Below are 21849 nucleotides of genomic sequence, written 5' to 3'. Positions count from 1 at the left end.
TCAACACGAGGTGTCCTCGCAGGATGCCTGAATGAAAAACTATATACAGCAGACATTAAAACATTATTAGAGCACCCTAGTCTGCTCTCCTTAATTTAAAATGCTTCTATTATTTAAATTTATATTATTTTTATTCTGTCTTCAAATTTCGAATTCTATATTCTGTAATATTCGTTTTTATTTTCAACTTTTAAAATTAATGTATTTATAATTTTGGGCAGTTTTGGTAACGTCAAATATAGCTCAGAATACTTTAATCTTCCGCGGGAATTTTTCTAGTTATCCTAGTCATTTTCCATGCTTTTCTTGATAGTAACCGCAATCTCTTGAGTTCTTATATCAGTGGCATATTACTGTCCAAAACAGTGCTCTTAGACATTTCATGTTTTCTTTTCTATTACTGACATGATTCACCTTAGTGTGTCCCAAGCATTTAAAGTTAAAAAAACAATAAATTTAAGAGAACGGAATGGGCTAATATTTTTTCCTTATCAAACTCTACCGCTATACGCACGTACTATTTCTTCAGAATGCTAACCCCAGACACACATTGTTTACTGTTTTATTAAACGTTGTATAGTCCTGACAAGTCATTATAAGGTACACGCATGGAGACATTAGAAGATTTATTAGGCTTTCCACATTGGCACCACATTCAAAAACTATGCAAATGTACACTAGAATCATTGGGAACAAGTTTTTCATGGACATTTTGATACAGTATTTAATATCATTAATTTTTACTTAGTTGTTTTAAACGCTCACCTTCCAAGGTTTGTGTAAACATTAAAATGGCATTACAGCATCATTTAACACGATGACTAATTAAGAGTGTTGGTTGAAAACTTTCAGTTACATGGCCAGATGTTTATAATCACCAAAATGGATGTGTCAAAAGTTAATGCATTTTGTCAAATTTTATATTATAAAGTAAAAGCACAATGTTTTGTATTACAGAAAACTATGCCCTAATGCTCACTTCAATACAGTAAAAAATAAATTATCTAAGTACATTCAGGTTTTTCTCCCTTATGGGTAGTGTATTACGTTAGTAGCTATTCTCTTTTAATACAAACACTATGTAACGGATTCACAGAGATAAACAGGTATTAACTAGCTACCATTTTCTGTTCCTGGATAAATTAGTTAAACCACAAAAAAATATGATGCATACCGTAATTCTGACTAGCTCCAACATGCAGTAAACATATTTAGCTTCATACAGATTACACTCAAATATGACACATGAAGAAGAAAAGAACAACAAATCTCCAAAACGCATCATTGCAATCAAGAGCACCAATGATCTTTTTCTTTAGCAAATATTTGACAAGGGGACATTATGATAAAAAGTCCCTTTTCATTCTACCAACAGGACTTGCATTTGATCTATAGACAGGCTTTAAATAGAAGATTGTTTTTGGGGTTTGACAGATCCCAAATCCAAATAATACTTTTTTTGGTCTTTTCCTTTCCAATAAAGGAAACATGTAACTCAAAATAAAGACAAGTAAAACAAAAAATGGACAAATGATGAGAGAAATGTATTTGTGGGTAATCATCAGCAAGGATAGGACATAATGATGGTATCCTTGGAAACATTGTGCAATCAGTACAAAAGATGCTACTAACAGCCAATCAAAAGTCATTGAATTACACGAGATTGTGTTCATCAGCTGTAGATGCTCACAAAATATCATCTGTCTTGATGTGGACAGCCCTTGAGTATCACAGGGTTCAAGCAGCAAATAAACTGATTAGTGTTGGAGCTTCAAACTTTAACAGCACAAAATGCAATCATGTCCTAATTGCATTTCCAGTTTGAAAAACATAAACGTTAGAATTCAAAAGCGCTGTCCAGCCTGCTGGACACTTTGTCAAATTTGTCAGCAATAAAATACATTAAAATGATGAATGTTGGATGACTGCATTTAAGCAGCATTCTATATTGTACATGGACCCTGTTTGTCGACTGTGTTGCTTCATGTTGCAGTCAAATGATGCCAGTCGGACACTGAACACTTTCATATCAGGTCCTGTGCCAAGTTACGAATGACGCTAAAGGCTCCAAGGTCAAAGCCGCAGATACTCAGTAGACCTCTGTCCTCTGTGTCAGCCATTGTATGTCCTACGGATGTCAGCCCGCACATCACCAACTTGGAATGGCATCCTGATTTCTGTCCAGATAATGACAAAAACAAATAATAATAAATGTAGTAGATATCTAGGACTGTGACAGTTCAATCACATCAACATTTATTATTTGTGTTCATAGATTTCAGAAACTAAGTCTAATATTTAAAAAAAAAGAAAGAACGAAAATTGGATAAATATGTTACTTGTCTATGTTTCGTTAGTGTTGCCACCGGGCTTGCTGTGAAAGTCCACAATGGGTTGTTGGTCAAAATGATGAACACATCTACAGCTTTCCCATTTTCTGTGGCCCATTTGATGGGAAGAGAACAGTCTGTGCTTCCTCCAGGGATCTGGAACAATTTATTCCAAAGGTCACACTTTAAGAGTACGATATGGTCAGCAACATGGCGCTAGTGTGCTGTAGAACTTCACTGATTTTGTGGCTGATGTGTTATTAGCATAGCGCTAATTGTTCAGTCTTTCCTTACCTTTACGAGTTCATCAGCTGTTTGTGCAAGAGTCATGTCAGCAGATATAGAGCATAGCTCCAAAGTGCCTTCAGAGTAGGCCAGTACATGGCTATCTGCCTCTGTTCTCGCAAACACCTGGGGTGGACGCAAAGGTTAAATCGTGAAAACAGGTGCTTGCCTTCTCAAATAGCACAGCACATCAAAAGTATTGGAATGGCAAAAGCAATTCCTTTTGTTTTTGTTGCATATTTGTGACAGATATTTGGGTTTTACACTAAAAGACAAAAGTTGAGAATCTAGCTCATGGTATTTACATCTATTTGTGTTAAACAAATCATCATTTTGTTTGACCCCACCTACTTTTCAAGTGAGCAAAAGTATTGGAACATGTGACTGATGGGTGTTTCTAGTTGCACAGGCCTTTTAGACTGATTGCTTAAAAAGATTGGGCTTGTTTTGCATTTGCTGTTATACAAACACGACCAAAGAACTGTCTTTGGGAGAAAAGGAAACCCTTTCGAAGCTGAGAGAAGAGGCAACAATTCTAAATCATAATAATTTTAATAACAGTAAAGTAATAAATTACAGAAGCGTATTGCATTCACTTGAAAAAAAAAAAACTGTTTTTTCTGACTAATTTTGGGGGGAGCTTTGTTTTTGAGTATTTTTTTAAAAAAAAATAGTTTTTCTGAATATTTTTTTTCTGTTTTACTGAGTTTTTTTTCTGTCCAAAAAGTGTTCCAAAAAACAGGAGGAAAATTTACTCAGAAAAACAGGGTTGTGGGGGAAATTCTTCAGAAAAACAGGGGAAATGATTAAAAAAAAAAAACTGAAAAAAAAAATACTGTAAAAAAAAAATCAGAGGTAAAAAAAACAAAAAATACTCCGAAAAATAGAACACCAGCTCTGTTTTTCAGAGTAATTTTTTCTTCTTCTTTTTTTTTTTTTTAAATCTCTGAATTCCAAGTGACTTGTTGCACACTCGCTAAAAGCCGAAGCGGACACTTTCCCGCATACCTCCATATGCAATAAGATGTTCATGTTTACTTACTGGCTCTCAATAAAGGAATGAATACTGTATTGCGGTTTGTTCTCTAATCTCTGGAAAACCCCTTTAAAAAAAAATATTCAAAAAAACAGGATAAAAAAAAGTCAGAAAAAATATTTTATAAAACAGGAAAAAATACTCAGAAAAACATTATTCAGAAAAACAGAGGAAAATATTTTATTTAAAAACAGGAAAAAAAAAAACAAGGAATAAATATTCTATAAAACTGGAAAAAAATACTCAAAAAAACAAAACTCCCCCCCAAAAATTTGTCAGAATTTTTTTTTCTCCCCAAGTGAATGCAATATGCTTCCGTAATAAATAGATGGTCTTTTCTAATTAAACAAATTGAATTAGTTTGATTAACGTTACAGTCACAAAAAGGCACATATTAAAATGCCAACAAATATCACTGAATTTGGACCACCTACGATTTGGATCAATTGATTTCACAATTTTTTCAGTATCCCAAATTCATTCCTGATTTAAACACAGTCTACCTTAGAAAAATTGTGTTGTCTTCTTTCAGATTCTCATTTCGTATTACTTCCAATTTAAAAATCAGACACTTCAAACTTAAGTGCTCGTCTTACCATTAACCACTCCTCATATAAATGAAAATAGCGTCATAGTGAAAGGAATTCTGTAGGAATCCGCGGTATGTCCACAGACCAACTGTTTGACTTGACTGCCTCTTAAAAAAAACAAAATAAAAAACTGAAGGCATACCAGCTGTTTCCCTTGTACACAAATCTTACCATAGTAATAACTGCAGCAGCAATTGCAGTGCTGATTGCTGTTCCCGGGACAACGCTGCTCAGTGATGTGCTCACATCCACAGCCACAACAAAGCTTTTCCCGATTGGCTCAACATTCTACAAAATATATATATTTTTATTGTTAGCTGATGCATCTGGATGTTGTTGATTCATTCATTCATCCAACCTACCAAGAAACTCTTATAAAATGCAACGTCCAGAGCTTTGAGGATGCTGCCATCTGCTGCCCATTTTGTTTTACCCTGAAAGCCTTGACCTCTTTTGTAGTGTTCAGAAGCCAAGAGTATGCTGAAAGGGTGCAGCTTTGCCTAAAGGAAACAACACAATTGAAAAATGACAATTGGCTATCAAATACAGTTGCTGATACATAAGACATTTTTGTGTATGAGGAATTCCATAGTTCATGCCTTCTTTAGTGCTGCCTCAGTCTGGATTCTATCGCACAAGTCTTGGGTTTCTGAAATTCCAGGTTGAAGAACCTTTTTGGCTGTCATCTTCCCTAGAATCTGTAGAACTGATTGAAGCGGCATTTCCTTCATCAGCACCCTCCACACCTAGAAAGAACAATGGGAGGGTTGAAAATGCACCAAAGCTGCACACCAAGATACAACAGGGTTTCTGCAGGTATCAGCAAATGTATTGGAATTCTTTTTAATGCAATCTAAAACTAATTTAATGCCAACATCATTCTGTTTATAATCACAAGCGCATATGCACACCACACACTCATACATATACAGTATGCATATTGTCGCTGCTATGTGAAAAAAACTTCTGTCCATTTCCCCCCCCAATGTTTACATTTGTAAGTTTTGGGGATGTCTGCATTCAGTTTTATCTCAAAAACATAAAAATGTTTAAAAAAAAAAAAGAGACAAAAATGGACTTAAGTGTTTTTCACATCGCAGCGATGATATACTTTATATATTAGAGCTGTCAGTCGATTATAACTTTTTATTGCAATTAATTGCTTCATTTCAATAGTTAACTCGCAATTAATTACACATTATATCTGTTCTAAATATGCCCAATTAAAAAAAAAAAAATTCATACTAAAAATGGACAAATGTGGTTAGCAAATACAAAAGTGGTTGGATCTTTTAGTTCATCGATACAGCAATTTCACAGTAAGTAATTCATTAATTTAAGGTATTTGAAGTTAAGACAGACTTAACAGTTAAAAGGAGTGTGAAATATTGACTCATACATTTGTGTTGAGCTAATTTTCTGCTACTAGGTGGCATGACTGTTTCATGTTGGATGCTGGTGAAAGGAACAATACATTTCTCTTTTCAAAGTCACCAGTCTCCGTAAATACATATATACATATATATACACATATATATATATATATATATATATATATATATATATATATATATATATATATATATATATATATATATATTTTTTTTTAATCATATTTATTATTGCTAAATTGCGTTATTATAACTCATACAACATATGTAAAATAAAGCATCAACAACAATGTCAATTGTATTTCAATTTTAATGCCTCTAGACATTGTATTTAACTCATTCACTGCCATTGACGGCTATAAACGTCCCAAAAATCATTTGAACTATTTTTATTAGTTTAACATTTTTTTTTCACTTTTGTTAACAAGAGTATGAGCGTACAATTAAAAAAAGTTGTACAGTTAAAACATATAAAATTTGAGATTAAAAATTATTTAGAATTTTGAAGTAACCAGTATGCAATTCAGTGGAATAATGACTCACTAATTTGGACTTGAGGTGGTCGGTAAGAAGCTGATCCCTCTCTAATTTATGCTCCTCAATCAAATTGATGACCTCGGTTTCATCACAACTGTGCTTGGCCTTCTCCACCACTTCAAGATATGAAAGCACTTTGACAACCTCCTCCGTGTTCTCTTTATCAGCATAGGCAACTTGGACCTCTTTCCATCCTTTCGCAACATATTTGCTGATCAAGGAAATAGCTGAAAGAAACACAAAGAGCCTGTCTTACAAAAAAACATTCTTGGAAAGGTACACAGTTCTTCTTGTCCAAATGCAGGATTCTCAAAATTCACCTTGGGGATGTGGCTAGATGGACACAGACAAGGCTGCTATGGAATATCAGAAAACTGTCCAGTATGGAAAGCACATTCAACATTTAAAACATGTTTGACTATCTGGAATTACATTTTGAATAGTTGGTGTTTGTCATTTAACAGAGCCCGAGAAGGCGTGTGATTATATATGTTTTAATGGTTAATGTATTCAGCGTTCACATTTATCTGTGGCAGGCCTAACTGCCAGTAATAGATTTAAGAACAACCTGTCAATACTGTATGTAACTGCTGCATTAGCAGTTAATTTCCAAAAGTTTCAACCAACATATTTATTGTAATTTTATATATTGCATGTTTTTGAAAGGCGACCATTTTATCACATCACAGTTGCTTTGGGCTCAGGTAACGACCAATCACGACTCGGCTGCTTTCTGAAGCTGAGCCATGATTGGTCGGTAGACGTATGTGTCAACAAGTCCACCATGCCACCAACACAAACTAATAAGACTCAACATCCCCATTGATTGTGATTAATTAACAATCAATTCCAATCCAAAGCAAATTCTTTATTAGTTCATTGATTATGGCGGTCATCCCTATTACGTTAAGTATGGTACATTTGTGTGGCATTACCTTCATTAGCTGGTTTGGTGTGAGATAGCCTGAGTACATCCTGGTGTGACCACCCCCCTCTCTGTTTACATCTTGTCACAACTGCAGCTAGACTCAGAGCATCCTGACCGTTGTACCAGTCGGACACGGCTTTCCTCAGGGCACGTCCCCAAATTCCACACTTCATGTCCTCCTTCAATTCCTTCTTATATTGGATGAAAGAAAATAGATGGGCGGGATCCTGGCAAATTTCCTTCACAGCTTTAAATGCCGCACGTTTGGTCGTCATCTCAGAGTGCTGGGAGCACAGCGCCAACGCAAATATTGAGGGATCAAGTCTGACAGCTCGCCCATCTTGAGCAAACCTTTTGATTTCGTTCACCGCTTCAATACCTCGGCCCTCCTGAAGCATGGAAAGCAGGGCTTCTGCCTGCCCCACGCCGAGATGAGCCTCCTCTGTGGCAGTGTATATGTCTCCCTCCGAGCCGTAGCACAGAAAGCGACGCAGTCGGACCTTGTCATTGACCTCCCAGTGGCAATTATCACCTGCTGCATTCGACATATGGTTACTTGGACAAGATGGAGGTTCCATTGTCGCACAGGGTACAAACCTGAAAAAGTGAATGAGAAGTTAAATCAATATTCAGATATATATATAGGTGTATTTTTCAGCTATGCAAGACACTTTCCCCAGCTAAACTAATGCATTACTCCCAATCACGGTAATTTGGTCAGTGTCCCTTTTAAGTCATCTCACCTGCGACTAGGGGTGTGAATTGCCTAGTACCTGGCGAGTCGATTTGTATCACGATTCATAGGTTTCGATACAGATTAATCCCGATACGAATCTATAAATTGATTATTGAGATTTTAAAAAATCTAATTTTGAGAATACAAATCAGTAAACTTGTACATGTACACTGTAAGATTTGTATGAAAAGGGTTAGGGTATTAATCTATCTGAAAATTCAGGCTTATAACTGAGCCACTGCATTTAACAAACAGGTTGCAGTCTGTTTCATGTTTGAACAGCACTGAAATTAAATATTAAGGCTTAATGTTCTATTGATATAACATTCTTCCATGCTTAATGTGTGCATCCTAACCCTAAGTAAGACGTTTTGTTGAATATTTCCTTAAAAAAATGTATGTTGTAAAATCGAATTTGGCTACATATTGAATCGATTCAAGAATTGCGTGCAGTAATATCGCGATATATTGCCGAATCGATTTTTTCTAACACCCCTACCTGCGACCCTAATGAACACAAACGGTATAAAAAATTGATGGACAGCAGAAGTCACACATGTTAATTAATGTACATATTGAATCAATAAAACGAGCATATTTCTTTTTCATAATATTGACATGACATTGATCAAAAGGAGGAGAAATCAGTGCCCAGCTCAAGGAGGAGCACATCAGATCGTGTTGGACAATTAAGTATTCTGCAAGCCTTGCTTGATTGTGTCTGTCACAACCCAACTTCAACGTCAACATCAACAGTTGGCCTCCATGCATCGACAAAAATAGATGCAAGCCGATTAGCAGTCATGATGACACACCAAGACAGATGCAACAGCAGCAAACAGTTCACAATAAACTTAACCAATGCCAACCTGGCCTACTATTTGTTCTTCATTATTATTTTCTAAGTTTAGTTTTGGTAACTAGGTTAAGATAGCTGTTTATGTCATTCAAATTAAGTTATTTTAGCTCTTTGCCCTGGTAGACATACATTGAACCCATCAATGAAGAATAGTGAAAACGTCAGTCAGATAGTAAAAGGAATCCGGTGAATGAATTAAAAAAATCTCCCGTGTAACGGAAGTCCAGGGTTGAAACTTTCCTTGACTGGACGCCAAGCTGGACTCAAGACTGGATGCTGGATGGACAAATCGTGACTTTGCTAACTTTAGCTTGACTCGAATTCTGTGTGTGACACTGACACGGGCTATTTTCACAAACATCGTCCTCCTAAATGCCATGACCCAAAACACAAACTTACCGCAATAATTCCCCACTGGGCTGAACTTGTGCAGCTATCAATCAAGAGGCCTGCCTCTGTTTTGTGAGAGCGAACTGGAGGAAAGGCTACAGTGAACGATGGGAAATGGAGTCTTCTTTTTCTTCTTCGTTTTCGGCAGATTGGGCACGTCAAGCACATTGCTGCCATCCACTGGCCAAATGATTAGCACACACTGGTGTTTCTCAGGTACAGTACTCCAAAACCAACTTTCCTATCTCACCTGGCGAGGCTCCGTGTCCCAACATTATCATCAAAGATAACCCCCTACAACTTCCCAATTCACTAAGCGCACCAGCCATAAAGGCTTTTTTCCTTTGGTAACATTATCCTAAAACGGTTGTTTTCTTCACGCAGTAGATGGCAATAAACTCGATCAGTGGATCTCAAACTTATTATATAATTTTTTATTATTATTATTTTTTAATACATCAAGTACAACCATAATGACCAATATTGTAATACAAAAGTGTAGCGGGCCTCAGTGTTAAGATAAAAAAAAAAGCATAGGTTTTATTTACAATACAATACAAAGTATTTTAATATAATTTGTAAGCAACTGTAACATTATGTAAAGTTTGTGCTTAAATATCAGAACATTAAAATAAATAAATAAGTAAATAAATACATAATGAATTAATTAATTAATTCAAATATATTCCACATAAAAAATGAATAATTTTTTTACCTAAATAAATGTGTGGGGGGAAAAAATATTTCGAAATGATTACATTTATTGTGGCCTACCTAAAAGTTAAATGCAAGTAAACTATGCTGAACAAATACTGTATGCTGTCCTGGATTAAAAAAAAAAATACAAAAAAAAATAAAAAATAATAATAATAAATTGAGCCCACTGTAACATCATGCACTTTGAACATTTAATTCAGTGATTCTTTTGAGTGCCAACAGAGGGAGCCCAAGTACTATTACCAAAACACGGAAGCTATGGAGGACGACGCTGCCCGGCATCGGTTGGTCCTTCAGTTGTTTTGTGGTGCTTCAGATGTGGCGCTTCTTCAGAGCTCACAACGCAAGGAGGATTGCCGCCGCGAACAAAAGGACGCTGTTTTATCGTTGGAAAGCCCTCGAGGCTATACACGCTGATAGCAGTGGGAGCGAAGAAAAAGATGAACACTTGTCGAAAAGGATACGGCTGGTAAGTTTTCTCCCCCCTCACCGATGTCCATTACTGATGGCATCAAAGGACCACCCGCCCAATCAACTGCCGTGGTGTTTTACGTCATGTCCTGGGCTCGCTCTGGCCCAACGTAGGCGTAAGCAGCGCCGCACGGTCCACTTCCGACACGGTCGGCTGTACTGGAAACGCTCGCCAACATCGTGCTGGCTTCGCACGGTGCTGTGCTGGGCTCCAGTGGAAATACACTATTAGTGAGGTGGATTACATAATTTTGTGGTAAATAGCGCCAGCTACTGTGCGGGAGGGGCATAACAATTAGTAGGCATCTGATATGACAATCATTTGGCGCCTGCTGGGTCCAATCACATTTGAGCAGGGGCACGTGCCAACCCGGCTTCCCCTTTGGCTCTGGCTAAGCACCAGCCCCTCCGAACCCAAGAAAACGAGTGGATCCTCACTTTGGGACGTAGATTAGTGAGGACCATTTCTTATTCACTTCTGGTTGTTGCTGTCCGTCCGTTTGTGTACCCCAGACAATGTCCGAGTCTGGGCGGCAACAAAGAAAAATGGATAGCGTGCAGTGTTAATTATGTCCCTATAGTATCAACTTATCTAAGCAATATGATATGTCAATTGCATGGAGCTGCGATAAAAACACGCCAAGCGCCAGTCCTGATTATGTGTCTGATTATGCTTTTGTATCAGGCAGATTAGCATGAATTCGATGCTTCAAGAGCTCTCCATCCTCAAAGGCTCTCTGTTGCCCCGTCGCTTGGAAGTGCACTTAAAGAGATCTTTACAGTGTTCAGACTGAACGAAGCGAGGGAAGGATCCGTTTTCCATCAAACTGTAGATTTTCTTTTGCGCCGCAACAAAGCAGGTTGCAGCAGGCTGTTGGAGATTTCGTCTGATGGCATCTTTAGTGTAAAAATCCAAGTTTACCTGTTAAGACATTGCAAGCAATACATAAGTTACGCAAATGCCGTGCAGGAAGTTTGTCCAACATTCTGCAAACAACATTTTACTAAGCACATGTGTTTTTTCTACTGTCATTAACTCATTCACTGCCATTGACGGCTATAGATGTCAAAAATTAATTTGAACTATTTCTATTAGTTTAACATTTTGTTCCACTTTTGTTGTTAACCAGAGTATGAAAACCTATAAAAAAAATATTTTGTTTTTATTGTACATTTACAACAGAAAGAAAATTTGTGATTAATCGTGAGTTAACTATTGAAGTCATGCAGTTAATTACCATCAAAAAATTTAATCGCCTGACAAGATTAAAAAAAAAAAAAAGATTATTAAAAATTAGGGACGTCAGGCGATTTTTTTAATCATAATTAATCACATGACTTCACTAGTTAACTCACTATTAATCACACGTTTTATATCTGTTCTAAACGTACAATAAAAATAATTTTAGGATTTCATGCTCTTGTTAACAAAAGTGGAAAAAATGTTAAACTAATAGAAATAGTTCAAATGAATTTGAACGTCTATAGCAATCAATGGCAGTGAATGAGTTAATAAATATCTTGTTGTAGAATTTTACCTGTGAAGGAGAATCAGCGTCAATGAATTCTTTATAAATGCGTGATGCTCTTCGTTTACGCTCATCCAGTTTGTCCAAGGTTTTAAACTCTTGACAGGCAAGCCAAAAGTCCAAGTTTTCCTCACAGAATTCAGACTTGAGGAAGTCCCGAAAAGCTGACTGTCCAACTTTTTTTTTTTTTATTGAAAGAAGAACAAAAGGTTGTTGTGAAGATAAAAATCCTAATATAGCTTTTTAGTTATTGCATAGAAGTCGATTGCGAAAATACCTTTTTGGTAGAGAAGTACCTCAAGAGAAGTTTCCACTGGCACTGACCTTGTTTCACTTACAATCTGACTGTACAGAAAAAAATAATATTTTCTTCCATTTCTGCATTCTGTATAACATAGATGATGAATAAAAGATAAATACCCGTTGATTTTAGCCCATGGTGAAGGATTCTGAATGAAGACATGTATTTTGTTTTTCCATGCTTTGTGTCTACAGGAAACAAATGACCAAACTTAATCATGAAGCCTCTTTCTGTATTAAAAAAATAATAATCATGCAATTCTGTACTTACATTCTTTTTGGGTTTTGAATGTCTCGAGATGTTTGAGTAAGCCCATCCATTGTCACGTTTGAAATTGACCTCTTTATTCTAATTTGCAGATTGTAGCATGTTAGTATATGAAATAATAAACAGCATTTTTGTCAGAAAACAAACTTACAGTATATCATCACCGCTTCATGGCTAGATCCTGTCTGTGACTTCATAGAAGGTATGCAGAGCCAGGATGGACTATGACTGTGACGTCAAGACAACATCACGCTTCTCCCTCAGCCACAGGCCATTTACTTTTTTTTCCCCCCTCTGTTTGCAAGTGTGTCCAAAAAAAGTTATGCTTCCTTGTTGATTAACTCTAGATCTACTATCGGACCTCATATCATCACATTGTTCCTAATCCTAACCCACTTAATGCATTAAAAAAGCTTCTGCGTCATTTAGCTTGCCATTAAAATGCTATTTTTAGTCAGCAGTCAAGTGGTCATGAGTTTCAAGAGGTCAAGATTTTATTGCCTATTCACCAAGAGTGTTTTCTTTGTGCTATTCATAATCAATAGAGAAACTTCAAGTATCCATTTTTTTTAAATGCACATATCTTTAAAAAAAAGAAGCAATTTTATTTTCTTTTATGATTGAATGGTTTGCACAATTAAATTTTTGACCGCAGCCCCAAAGCCAAGTCAAAAAATTTCTTTACAATAATATGTTCTATGTGCCGCCAGTAGACTAACCACGACATTAAGATTAATGTTGAGTTCATAGAATATGAATCAAGCAGCAAAATCCACCTGTTTTTATCCATTTCAGTGGGCGCTGGGCTTACGTAACGACCAATCACGGCTCATCTGTTTTCTGAGCTAGGTCATGTGACATTCGCAAGGTGAGCCATGATTGGTTGTTACCTGAGTAACTGTGATGTCATTTTCAGTTGACAGCTAGTGGCAAAATGGCTGCCCCGAGGTGGATAAAAATGGATGGATTTTGCTGCCTAATTCATATTCAACGAACGCAAAATTAATCATAATTTCGGGTTTAGACAAGTGGGGGTGGGGGGTGTACAACATATTACTGTAAAGAACATTTTTGACTTGACTATGTCTTTAGTTAATTAACTGCCATTGACGTCTATAGACGTCAAAAATTCATTAAAAAAATTTCTATTAGTTTAATATTTTTTCCCACTTTTGTTAACAAAGGTATGAAAACCTAGAATATTTTATTGCACATTTAGAACAGATATAAAATTTGTTATTAATCGTGAGTTACCTAGTGAAGTCATGCGATTAATTACAATTAAACATTTTTTATCACCCGACGCCCGTAATTTTTAATAATCTTTTCTTCAATTTTTCAATAAATGATCATACTCCTGTTAACAAAAGTGGAAAAAATGTTAAACTTATAGAAATAGTTCAAATGAATTTTTGACGTCTATAGCCGTTAACGGCAGTGAATGAGTTGAGCAGCAAAATCCACCTGTTTTTATCCATGCCAGTTGGCGGCCATTTTGCCACTTGCTGCCGGCTGAAAATGACATCACAGTTGCAGTACTCGGGTAACAACCATTTATGGCTCACTTTGCGAATGTCACATGACCAAACTCAGAAAATAGATGAGCCCTGATTGGTCGTTACCTGGGCCCTGAGCAAATGTAAATGTCATTTTCATTCACAAGTGGCAAAATGGCTGCCCACTGAAATGGATAAAATGCAACATTTTGTTGGCTGAAAATGACATCACAGTTGCTCAGGGTTCACTTAACGACCAATCACGGCTTACCTGTTTTCCGAGTTTAGTCATGTGACATTCGCAAGCTGAGCCATGATTGGTTGCCTGAGTAACTGTGATGTCATTTTCAGCCAACAGCAAGTGGCAAAATGGCCACCCACATAGATATAAATTGGAAAAAGGTGTGGCTTTTACCTTATAAATATTGTATTACTAATAAAGCCAAAGTAGTACATCTTAATTTTTGCATAACATATATCCTACTAATTATTTGATATCCAAATTTGCAACCTTTGTGCTTTTTGTGAAAATGAAGTTGAAACAGTATCTCATTTATTTTATGACTATGTGTTCACAAAACAATTTTGCCGTGATTTTGTGGCTTTCTTCTTTAAAACCTCTAAAATCCCTTACGATCTTAATTTAAAAGATGTAATTTGCTACTATAGTAACACAGAAGACAGTCATTTTCAATATGTATTTAATTTTGTTGTTTTTTATTTATTTTTAAGTTTTTAATCCACAAACAAAAAAGTCCTATCGCAGATGTGTGTTCTTCCTTCTGGAATTGAAATCCATTTTCACAGGTATAAAATTAAACAACAATAAGAAAAGCAGTAAATTGTCAAATCTCTTGGATGTTTTTCTCCTATGATGCTTCATTTGTCTAATATCCAAAGATTGTTGACCTTTTTTCTAGTGAAATGTCTATTTTATCATTATTATTTTTTCTTGTATTGTATCATCTTTAAAATAAACACAAATGTTGTCAGGTATCTTTGCAAGACATGTTTGTATGTTCTAGAATGTAAAGTTGTGTTGAATTGTGTTAATTAAAGCATTAACAAACAAAAAAAAGGCCTCCCACCCCCTAAGATGGATAAAAATGGGTGGATTTTTCTGCTCACAAACGCAAAATTAACCAGAATACTGTGTTTGGACTAGTGGGGGTGCAAAGAACATATATTAGCATAAAGAAAAACAAAAAAGAAAGAAATCACCCATGTGCACAGTTAGACTGTGCTTTGCGCAAGACTTGCATTGGGCACAACATCAGGGCCCAAAGTGGTCAAACAACACCACACAATCCCCTCATGACCTCATTCATAACACCCTATGTGGCCAAAATGTGTTGCGTGACTGACACTTTTTGACACATTTTTCAAGACACGAGATGGCAACAAGCATCAGGAAAAATGTTCACATTCATTCAAGAAGATCTTTGTCTGATTCATGTCCTCAAATTTGTCTTTAAAGGATTATTAGTCGATTTTCACTTCATTAGGGTGCCCCAGTTTCTTCTCCATCAACAGTGATATCTTATGTGTTAATCATCACTGTGCGTGCGAAAGGGTGTGTGCAGTCACAAGGATGACGAGTGATATGAAATGCGGATGTGGGCTTTCGCGGTTCCTCCTCCTATGTGTCACAGAGTTAGCTTTTGTTTTCACATTTTTAATGATACAAATGCATGTTGTTCCTTTTCTGCCATAATGACTTCAGTTCATGGGTCAGGAGGTCTGCTAGATTAGCTGCAATTAAAAAAAAAAGTTAAAATGAAATTAGGAAGAAGCCTGCAGCTAGTTGGAAGCTTTTGAAACTTTTTTTTTAACACCATGAAGGTTGAATGACATGGTGAAAAATGCTCAATAAGTCCCGCATATTCATAATATTTCACACATGGTTTAAACAGTTGTTCACGCGCAGTTTATTGATACTCTCACGTGTATTTATGGATTCAACAGAGACTTCTTTGTCCTTGAGGTTTCGCACATGTGGAAAATCCAGTATTCCATCCAGTATTTTGTTTATTGGAAAGCATCACACAATATGAATGACTGAAGACAAGATGTAGTTACAGATCTCAAACACGCCAGTCATTTATGTAGTCCAACCTTACAAAGATAACAATGTTCAGTTTTGATATAAACGGACAAATTAGGTCACCATCCAAATAAGTTAAACAAAGTATTGTGAATATTTTTCAATGTGGTACAGTGCAGTTCTTATACTGTAATACAATGATGCAAAATTCTTGTCCACAATTTTGATTTACTCAAAAAACCATGACCTATATTAGAGCTCCACCAGGGCTAAATTTTATTAAAAGTGGGGTAATAATAATAATAATAATAATAATTTATGAACGGGAGAGGCCAATATGAGGTGGATGGGTTGCATTCATGTCAAAGTGATTCAAATGGGAAAAAACAAAACATGAAACGTGGATAAATGTAAAGCTGGCCTCATGCACCGCCCCTCAACAAAGTTTAAATTGATTTTATTGTTCTTGCTTATTCATGTGAAATGTATCCGTCCTACTTAGACTTGCTTTATTGTCGTTCAATGATCACAGTCAGTGCAACAAAATGTCAGTACTTTAGCATACAGTATCAACAGAATTAAGGCCCGTCCGATATGGATTTTTGAGACTGATGTCGATTTTTGGTAGAAAATAAACAATTACAGATTCATCAGTCAATTATTTAAACAACATAATGCATACATTTATGTTGCACTATGACTTTTTTTTTTTTTTTTTATTAAACAAACCGTGACTTTAGGTTGTGTGTAAAATAATGACACCCAAGTCAATTCTTAGCACATTTTGCATTGTTCACCCAAGCATCACTTGTAAAAATTAGAATTTGCTTTGTTTTGAGTGAGAGGGCCATAGAATGACCTTATCAAAAAATGTCATCATATGGTATAAACTTAAGGATGCAATATTTATGTGTAATAAATGTTGAGACCAGTCACTCGTCTGTAAATGCTCAGAGTACAAAATGGTAAAAACAAATCAGCCATTTTGTTTAACAGGCCACAATTGGCTGATTTAATCATGCATAGAAAAACAAAAAAACTTACTAGCTTATATGTTAAAATGAATGTCATGAAAAAGCTTCCAAATAAAAACAAAGCTCATCATGACCTAAAACTTTTGTACAGTACTGCACTCTCTAAAAACAGTTGGGTCAAAAATAACCCAATTATGGATCACAAATGGAATGATCCCCTTTATGTGTCAATTTGACCCAACTTTCTGTGTTGTTTTATGCAAAATGACCCAATTTTTTGACCCAAGTAAAGGATCTGACCAATATTTATTTATGAATTGTTTGATGCTGAAAGACCCATTTCTTGACTCAAAGTTGGGTCAAATCGACTCAAGTAGAGGATCGGTATATTTTTGACCCATAGTTGAGTTGTTTTTAGAGTGATTTCATTTTTTTTGTGTTTCATGAAAAATTTGAAAAAACAACAAAGGCAATTATTTTAAGAAGGCGTCGAAAGGCAACATTTTGGATACATCTCATTGTACCTATGTTGTGACGGGTGGATGTACTGTATTGTGCAAAAACAGCATTGTTAACTCATTCACTGCCATTGACGGTTATAGACGTCAAAAATTCATTTGAACTATTTCTATTAGTGTACATTTTTTTCCCCACTTTTGTTAACAAGAGTATGAAAACATTTTTTTATTGTATATTTAGAACAGATATAACATTTTTGATTAATTGTGAGTTAATTCATGAAGTCATGCAATTAATTATGATTTTAATTGCCTGCTAATTTTGAATTGTAATTAATCACATGACTTCAATAGTTAACTCACGATTAATCATGAATTTTATATCTGTTCTAAATAAACAATATATTTTTTTTTTTAGGTTTTCATACTCTTGTTAACAAAAGTGGAAAAAAACTAATAAAAATTATTCAAATGAATTTTTGACGTCAATAGCCGTCAATGGCAGTGAATGAGTTAAGTACATCAGCAGAACAGCAACTTCAGCCGAAAAGCATCACATTTGGGTTTGGCGCAAAAACAGTCACTGTCTGGCCCCCCCGTGGGATGCTCACTTCCAAACAGGTAGACAAGCATTTCGCTTAATACCCCCAACATATCCGTGATGTTAAAAGTAAATTTCCATCCTTTCTGATTCAGATCGAGTCCAGAAAAGCCCTATAGATGTCAGACCTGAGGAAGCGGGGGTAAGAATCTCTCTCCATAAGCCTGAAGACGATCCCCTGGGCCTCATCAAAGCACCCCGTGCCGCCTGTCTTCATGTTCCGCCTGATCAGCTCTCTGGTCTTGTGATCAATGTTAATCTGGAGGACACACAACAGTTTTACAGCATGTTCTGCCATCTTCCACATCCATTAACAGCCAGTGTGGGCGGTGAAAGTGCGCGCACCTCTCTCGGGGCCTCGGCCTGGATGTAATGTTTGAAGATTTTTTCTGCCTTGCATGTCATCCTAAAGGAGGACCTGATCTTCTTGTATTCCTCGCATACTAACCAAAATTCCACGTTTTCATCGCTGAACTCGGACTTTAGGAAGGCCTGGAATACTTGGATTCCATCTATTCAAACAGAAATGTCAGCATTAAAGGATGGCGCAATAGTGCTGCGACACAGTGGAACGAAAAGATGAACTTACATTTCGATGACATAAGTTTCTCAAGGGAGTGTGACCACTGGGACAGTTCTTCAAAACAAAGCCTTCAAAATGGTAAAGAAGTTACAACATGTTCTGTAATTTAGTTTTCAGCTAACTTTTACTCACTTTTTGTTGACCGTGCCTCTCGTGCTTGATCCTTGACTGATGATCTGTGACGATGATCTGCACTGCAGCCGAGATTTTAGACTTTCTTTTCTGTCCACATAAATACCAACCCCTTTAACGTTTATTTCTCATGCTAAAATATCAAATACACTCTAAAAAGAGAATTGTTGAACCAATTTACGATTACAAATTAAATTGTTGACCAACTTAAAAAAAAAATCGCTTCAAGTGGGAACATGCCATTGAATTAGGTTAGTTCAAATTCAATATATAAGTTTAAATAATTATGAATTCATTAAACTTAATATATTCACCTTCAATCCAAAGTATTGAGTTTAATAAACTCATAAACGTAATATATTTACTTTGGACTAACTTAATTCAATCGTGTGTTACCCACTTGAAGCGATTTAAAAAAAAAAAGTTGGTCACTTATTCAATTTGTAATCTCAACAATTCTCTTTTTAGTGTAGGACTGTTGTGGAAACTCACCTCACTGTTGCCTGTTTCTTTTTGTCGGACTCCATGCTGTATAATCTCTCTCTTGCTAGTGAATTGACCAGACTGGACATGTTGCATGGCACGGATGAAGAACTTTGGTTTGGTGCACGCATGTATGATCCTGTGTCGAGCCACTTCGAATAAAAAACACAAAGTGTCGGTCTTGATCGGGGTATCATTCATCTACCACCATATCGACTTTTATACTAAGAGCAGAAGCGAGGTATGAGCGTCACAGCGTCGTTCTGGGCAAACCACAGGAAAAAGAGGAAGTTGAGAATTACGCAAATGCAGCTGCGACTGTACGTACTGAAACCTACACCAACACGCCTCATTGTTTGATTTCATGTCTGGAGATGCAAATGCGGCAGTAGAAAGCAGATAGGCAAATGTTTGCCACACTCTTGTCACAACAAAGAACATATTTTCATGTCATCTTTTAGAAGATGAAATTTGAGACAGAATTTACAGCATAAAATTCTCCTCACAAGCATGACAGAAACATTTGCAAGTACTGTATGGTGGTACACTCTAAAAAGAGAATTGTTGCACCAATTTAAGATTACAAATTGAATTGTTGAACCCCAAAAAAAAAGCTTCAATTGGTAACACACTATTGAATTAAGTTAATCGAAAGTGAACATATTAAGTTTAATTAATAATGATTTAATTACTTAATATATTCACTTTGGAATACCTTTGGATTAACTTAATTCACGTGAATATATTAAATTGAATGAACTTTTAATTAAATGTAATATACTGTATTCAATTTGGATTAATTTAATTTTAATTAATTTTAATTAATTTAATTCAATCGTGTGTTACCAATTAAAGCTTTTTTAAATTTTAATTATTTAATTAATTTAATTCAATCGTGTGTTACCAATTAAAGATTTTTTTTTTTTTAATGAGTCAACAATTCAATTTGTAATCTTAAATTAGTTCAACAATTTCCTTTTTAGAGTGTTTTAGGATCCTCAACTTTGCTAACATGTAACACTTGATTTAAAACAAGCAAGAACCCCATCAGTGACATTCCGAATAAATGTTTGTATAATACCATTTACTGTCCACTTGAATAGGGACCACGTGCTCAGTGACAAACCAGATCCAGCAGATGGAGATAAACCTACAAGGATGGAGTAGAAAATGATAACCCTTGTCACGGCTTGAGAAGGGAGGACCCAGATGCAGTGAGGAAGGCGAGCCACGGCAGGAACGCGGATAACTTTGATTTAATGTAGCGATAAACGCAAACACAAAATCACGCACACAGGCGGACAAAAGTAAACACAAACTCACGCGCACAGGCGGATAGCAAACAAACTCAAAATCACGCACACAGGCGGACGAAAACAAACACAAACTCACGCGCACAGGCGGAGCACAAACAAACTCAAAAGCACGCACAGTGGCGGCAAAAAGGTCAGTCATGGGCAGCAGGAGAAACACTTGTAGGACGAGTACAGTCGGGTCAAGAGAGCGGCGTCTCGGAGTAATCACCCGACACTCCTTGCTGTGTCCATCAGGCTTTTATTGAGGTCTGATGGCAAGATGGCATGATGGGCAGCAGGTGTGTATGGTGGGCGGAGCCCACCAGCTGACCCAAATCATGACAACCCTGAACCTCGTGTTTAAGATTGTTTGGCCTTGGTGGAGGTCAGGGGTTTAAGTGCTTTTCTAGATGTTGATGTTCTTTTCAGCCAAGCAGCCTTTCCAAAGGCACAACAATGTTTGTGAGCCAACCATGTAAATAATATATAAATAATTGTCTATTTTTAAAAGCTCAAATAAAGGAAAACATAATATTGAAATATTAGTGTTCAGCGTGTTTACAGTACTTACTCTATTCAACTCAAGGCCAGAAAAATAATATTGGAACTTGTTTACTACACAAGAGGCAGAACACCATTGTCCTCGCATGTTTACTGACAATGGGGAAAAAATAAAAATAAAAAATAAACTTGTCATACCATCTCATCTTGGTCAGCCTGTTACACAAATGTTCATTTAAAATATTTTTTGGGGCTACATTTGCTTTAATATATGCAAATGTAGAATTTTTTTTTTTAAATATGTATTTTATATGTTAAGTAAAATTGTTGGGCCAATGCCTGAAGTAGCATATTCCTATTTTATATTTCTTTTCTATTTGATGTTCATGCTGATTTATGACTCACCAGTTACTAGTAGTTTTTTTCCCCACTGCAAATTTATTAAGTCTTGCTCATGCAATTATTGGTATGACTACTCTTTATTTTTACTTGAGTCATATTTTTCTGAAGTATTTTTCCTTGAGTAAATTTTGGCGTCTCCATGTAGCTCAAGAAATTGGTTAATTTTCTCCAATTCACACTTTTTGACAGTTTGGAAAATGGATGGTTGGATGAATATAAAAAAATTAACATTCAAAATGGTTGCAGTACACGAAGGTGGAGGTCCTCATGACAGGGTTTTCCTTGGGCCTTCGAATAACTAAATGCAACCCTTTAAAGGGGAAGTAAAAAAAATATATATCAGTGATATGTTCTCTGCAGCCTCACTAGTCTAAACATGGTGCTCTGATTAATAATGCGTTTGTGGAACATGAGTTAGGGCACACCTGTGTTGTGGGTTTGGTCATGTGATGTTTGCAAGCTGAGCCCATAGGCATTGTGATGTCATTGTTAGTTGACAGCAAGTGGTAGTAC

At 36.1% G+C, this 21849-nt stretch overlaps 3 protein-coding genes across 4 annotated transcripts; all 3 read right to left on the bottom strand.

Annotated features, from left to right (window-relative positions):
• Positions 1–609: 609 nt before the first annotated feature.
• ro60 (Ro60, Y RNA binding protein) lies at positions 610–9202 on the bottom strand. 2 transcript variants are annotated; one of them, XM_077559747.1, is made up of 10 exons: positions 9092–9202; positions 7477–7694; positions 7105–7381; positions 6176–6396; positions 4841–4987; positions 4604–4741; positions 4413–4529; positions 2625–2741; positions 2340–2486; positions 610–2177 (listed from the first exon to the last, which is right to left on the bottom strand). In XM_077559747.1, the coding sequence occupies exons 2-10, from the start codon at positions 7636–7638 to the stop codon at positions 2025–2027; spliced, it is 1479 nt and encodes a 492-aa protein (XP_077415873.1). In that variant the 5' UTR covers positions 7639–7694; positions 9092–9202; the 3' UTR covers positions 610–2024. The 2 variants fall into 2 exon arrangements, with proteins under 2 accessions (XP_077415873.1, XP_077415872.1); XM_077559746.1 differs by having other exon boundaries at positions 7105–7694.
• Positions 9203–10979: 1777 nt separating this feature from the next.
• On the bottom strand, positions 10980–12420 carry LOC144044383 (regulator of G-protein signaling 21-like). The gene is made up of 5 exons (XM_077558756.1): positions 12371–12420; positions 12220–12288; positions 12077–12144; positions 11809–11975; positions 10980–11192 (listed from the first exon to the last, which is right to left on the bottom strand). Exons 1-5 carry the CDS (start codon positions 12418–12420, stop codon positions 10980–10982), a joined length of 567 nt encoding a protein of 188 aa, XP_077414882.1.
• Positions 12421–15873: 3453 nt separating this feature from the next.
• Positions 15874–19364, bottom strand: LOC144044893 (regulator of G-protein signaling 13-like). The gene is made up of 5 exons (XM_077559593.1): positions 19148–19364; positions 18656–18745; positions 18530–18591; positions 18286–18452; positions 15874–18199 (listed from the first exon to the last, which is right to left on the bottom strand). The coding sequence occupies exons 1-5, from the start codon at positions 19333–19335 to the stop codon at positions 18032–18034; spliced, it is 675 nt and encodes a 224-aa protein (XP_077415719.1). The 5' UTR covers positions 19336–19364; the 3' UTR covers positions 15874–18031.
• Positions 19365–21849: the final 2485 nt, after the last annotated feature.

This window comes from Vanacampus margaritifer, chromosome 2 (assembly GCF_051991255.1).
Source record: "Vanacampus margaritifer isolate UIUO_Vmar chromosome 2, RoL_Vmar_1.0, whole genome shotgun sequence".
In the NCBI taxonomy this organism is placed as follows: Eukaryota; Metazoa; Chordata; class Actinopteri; order Syngnathiformes; family Syngnathidae; genus Vanacampus; species Vanacampus margaritifer.
The sequence above is the reverse complement of the archived record's forward strand: the minus strand, read 5'-3'. Positions and strand labels throughout refer to the sequence as shown.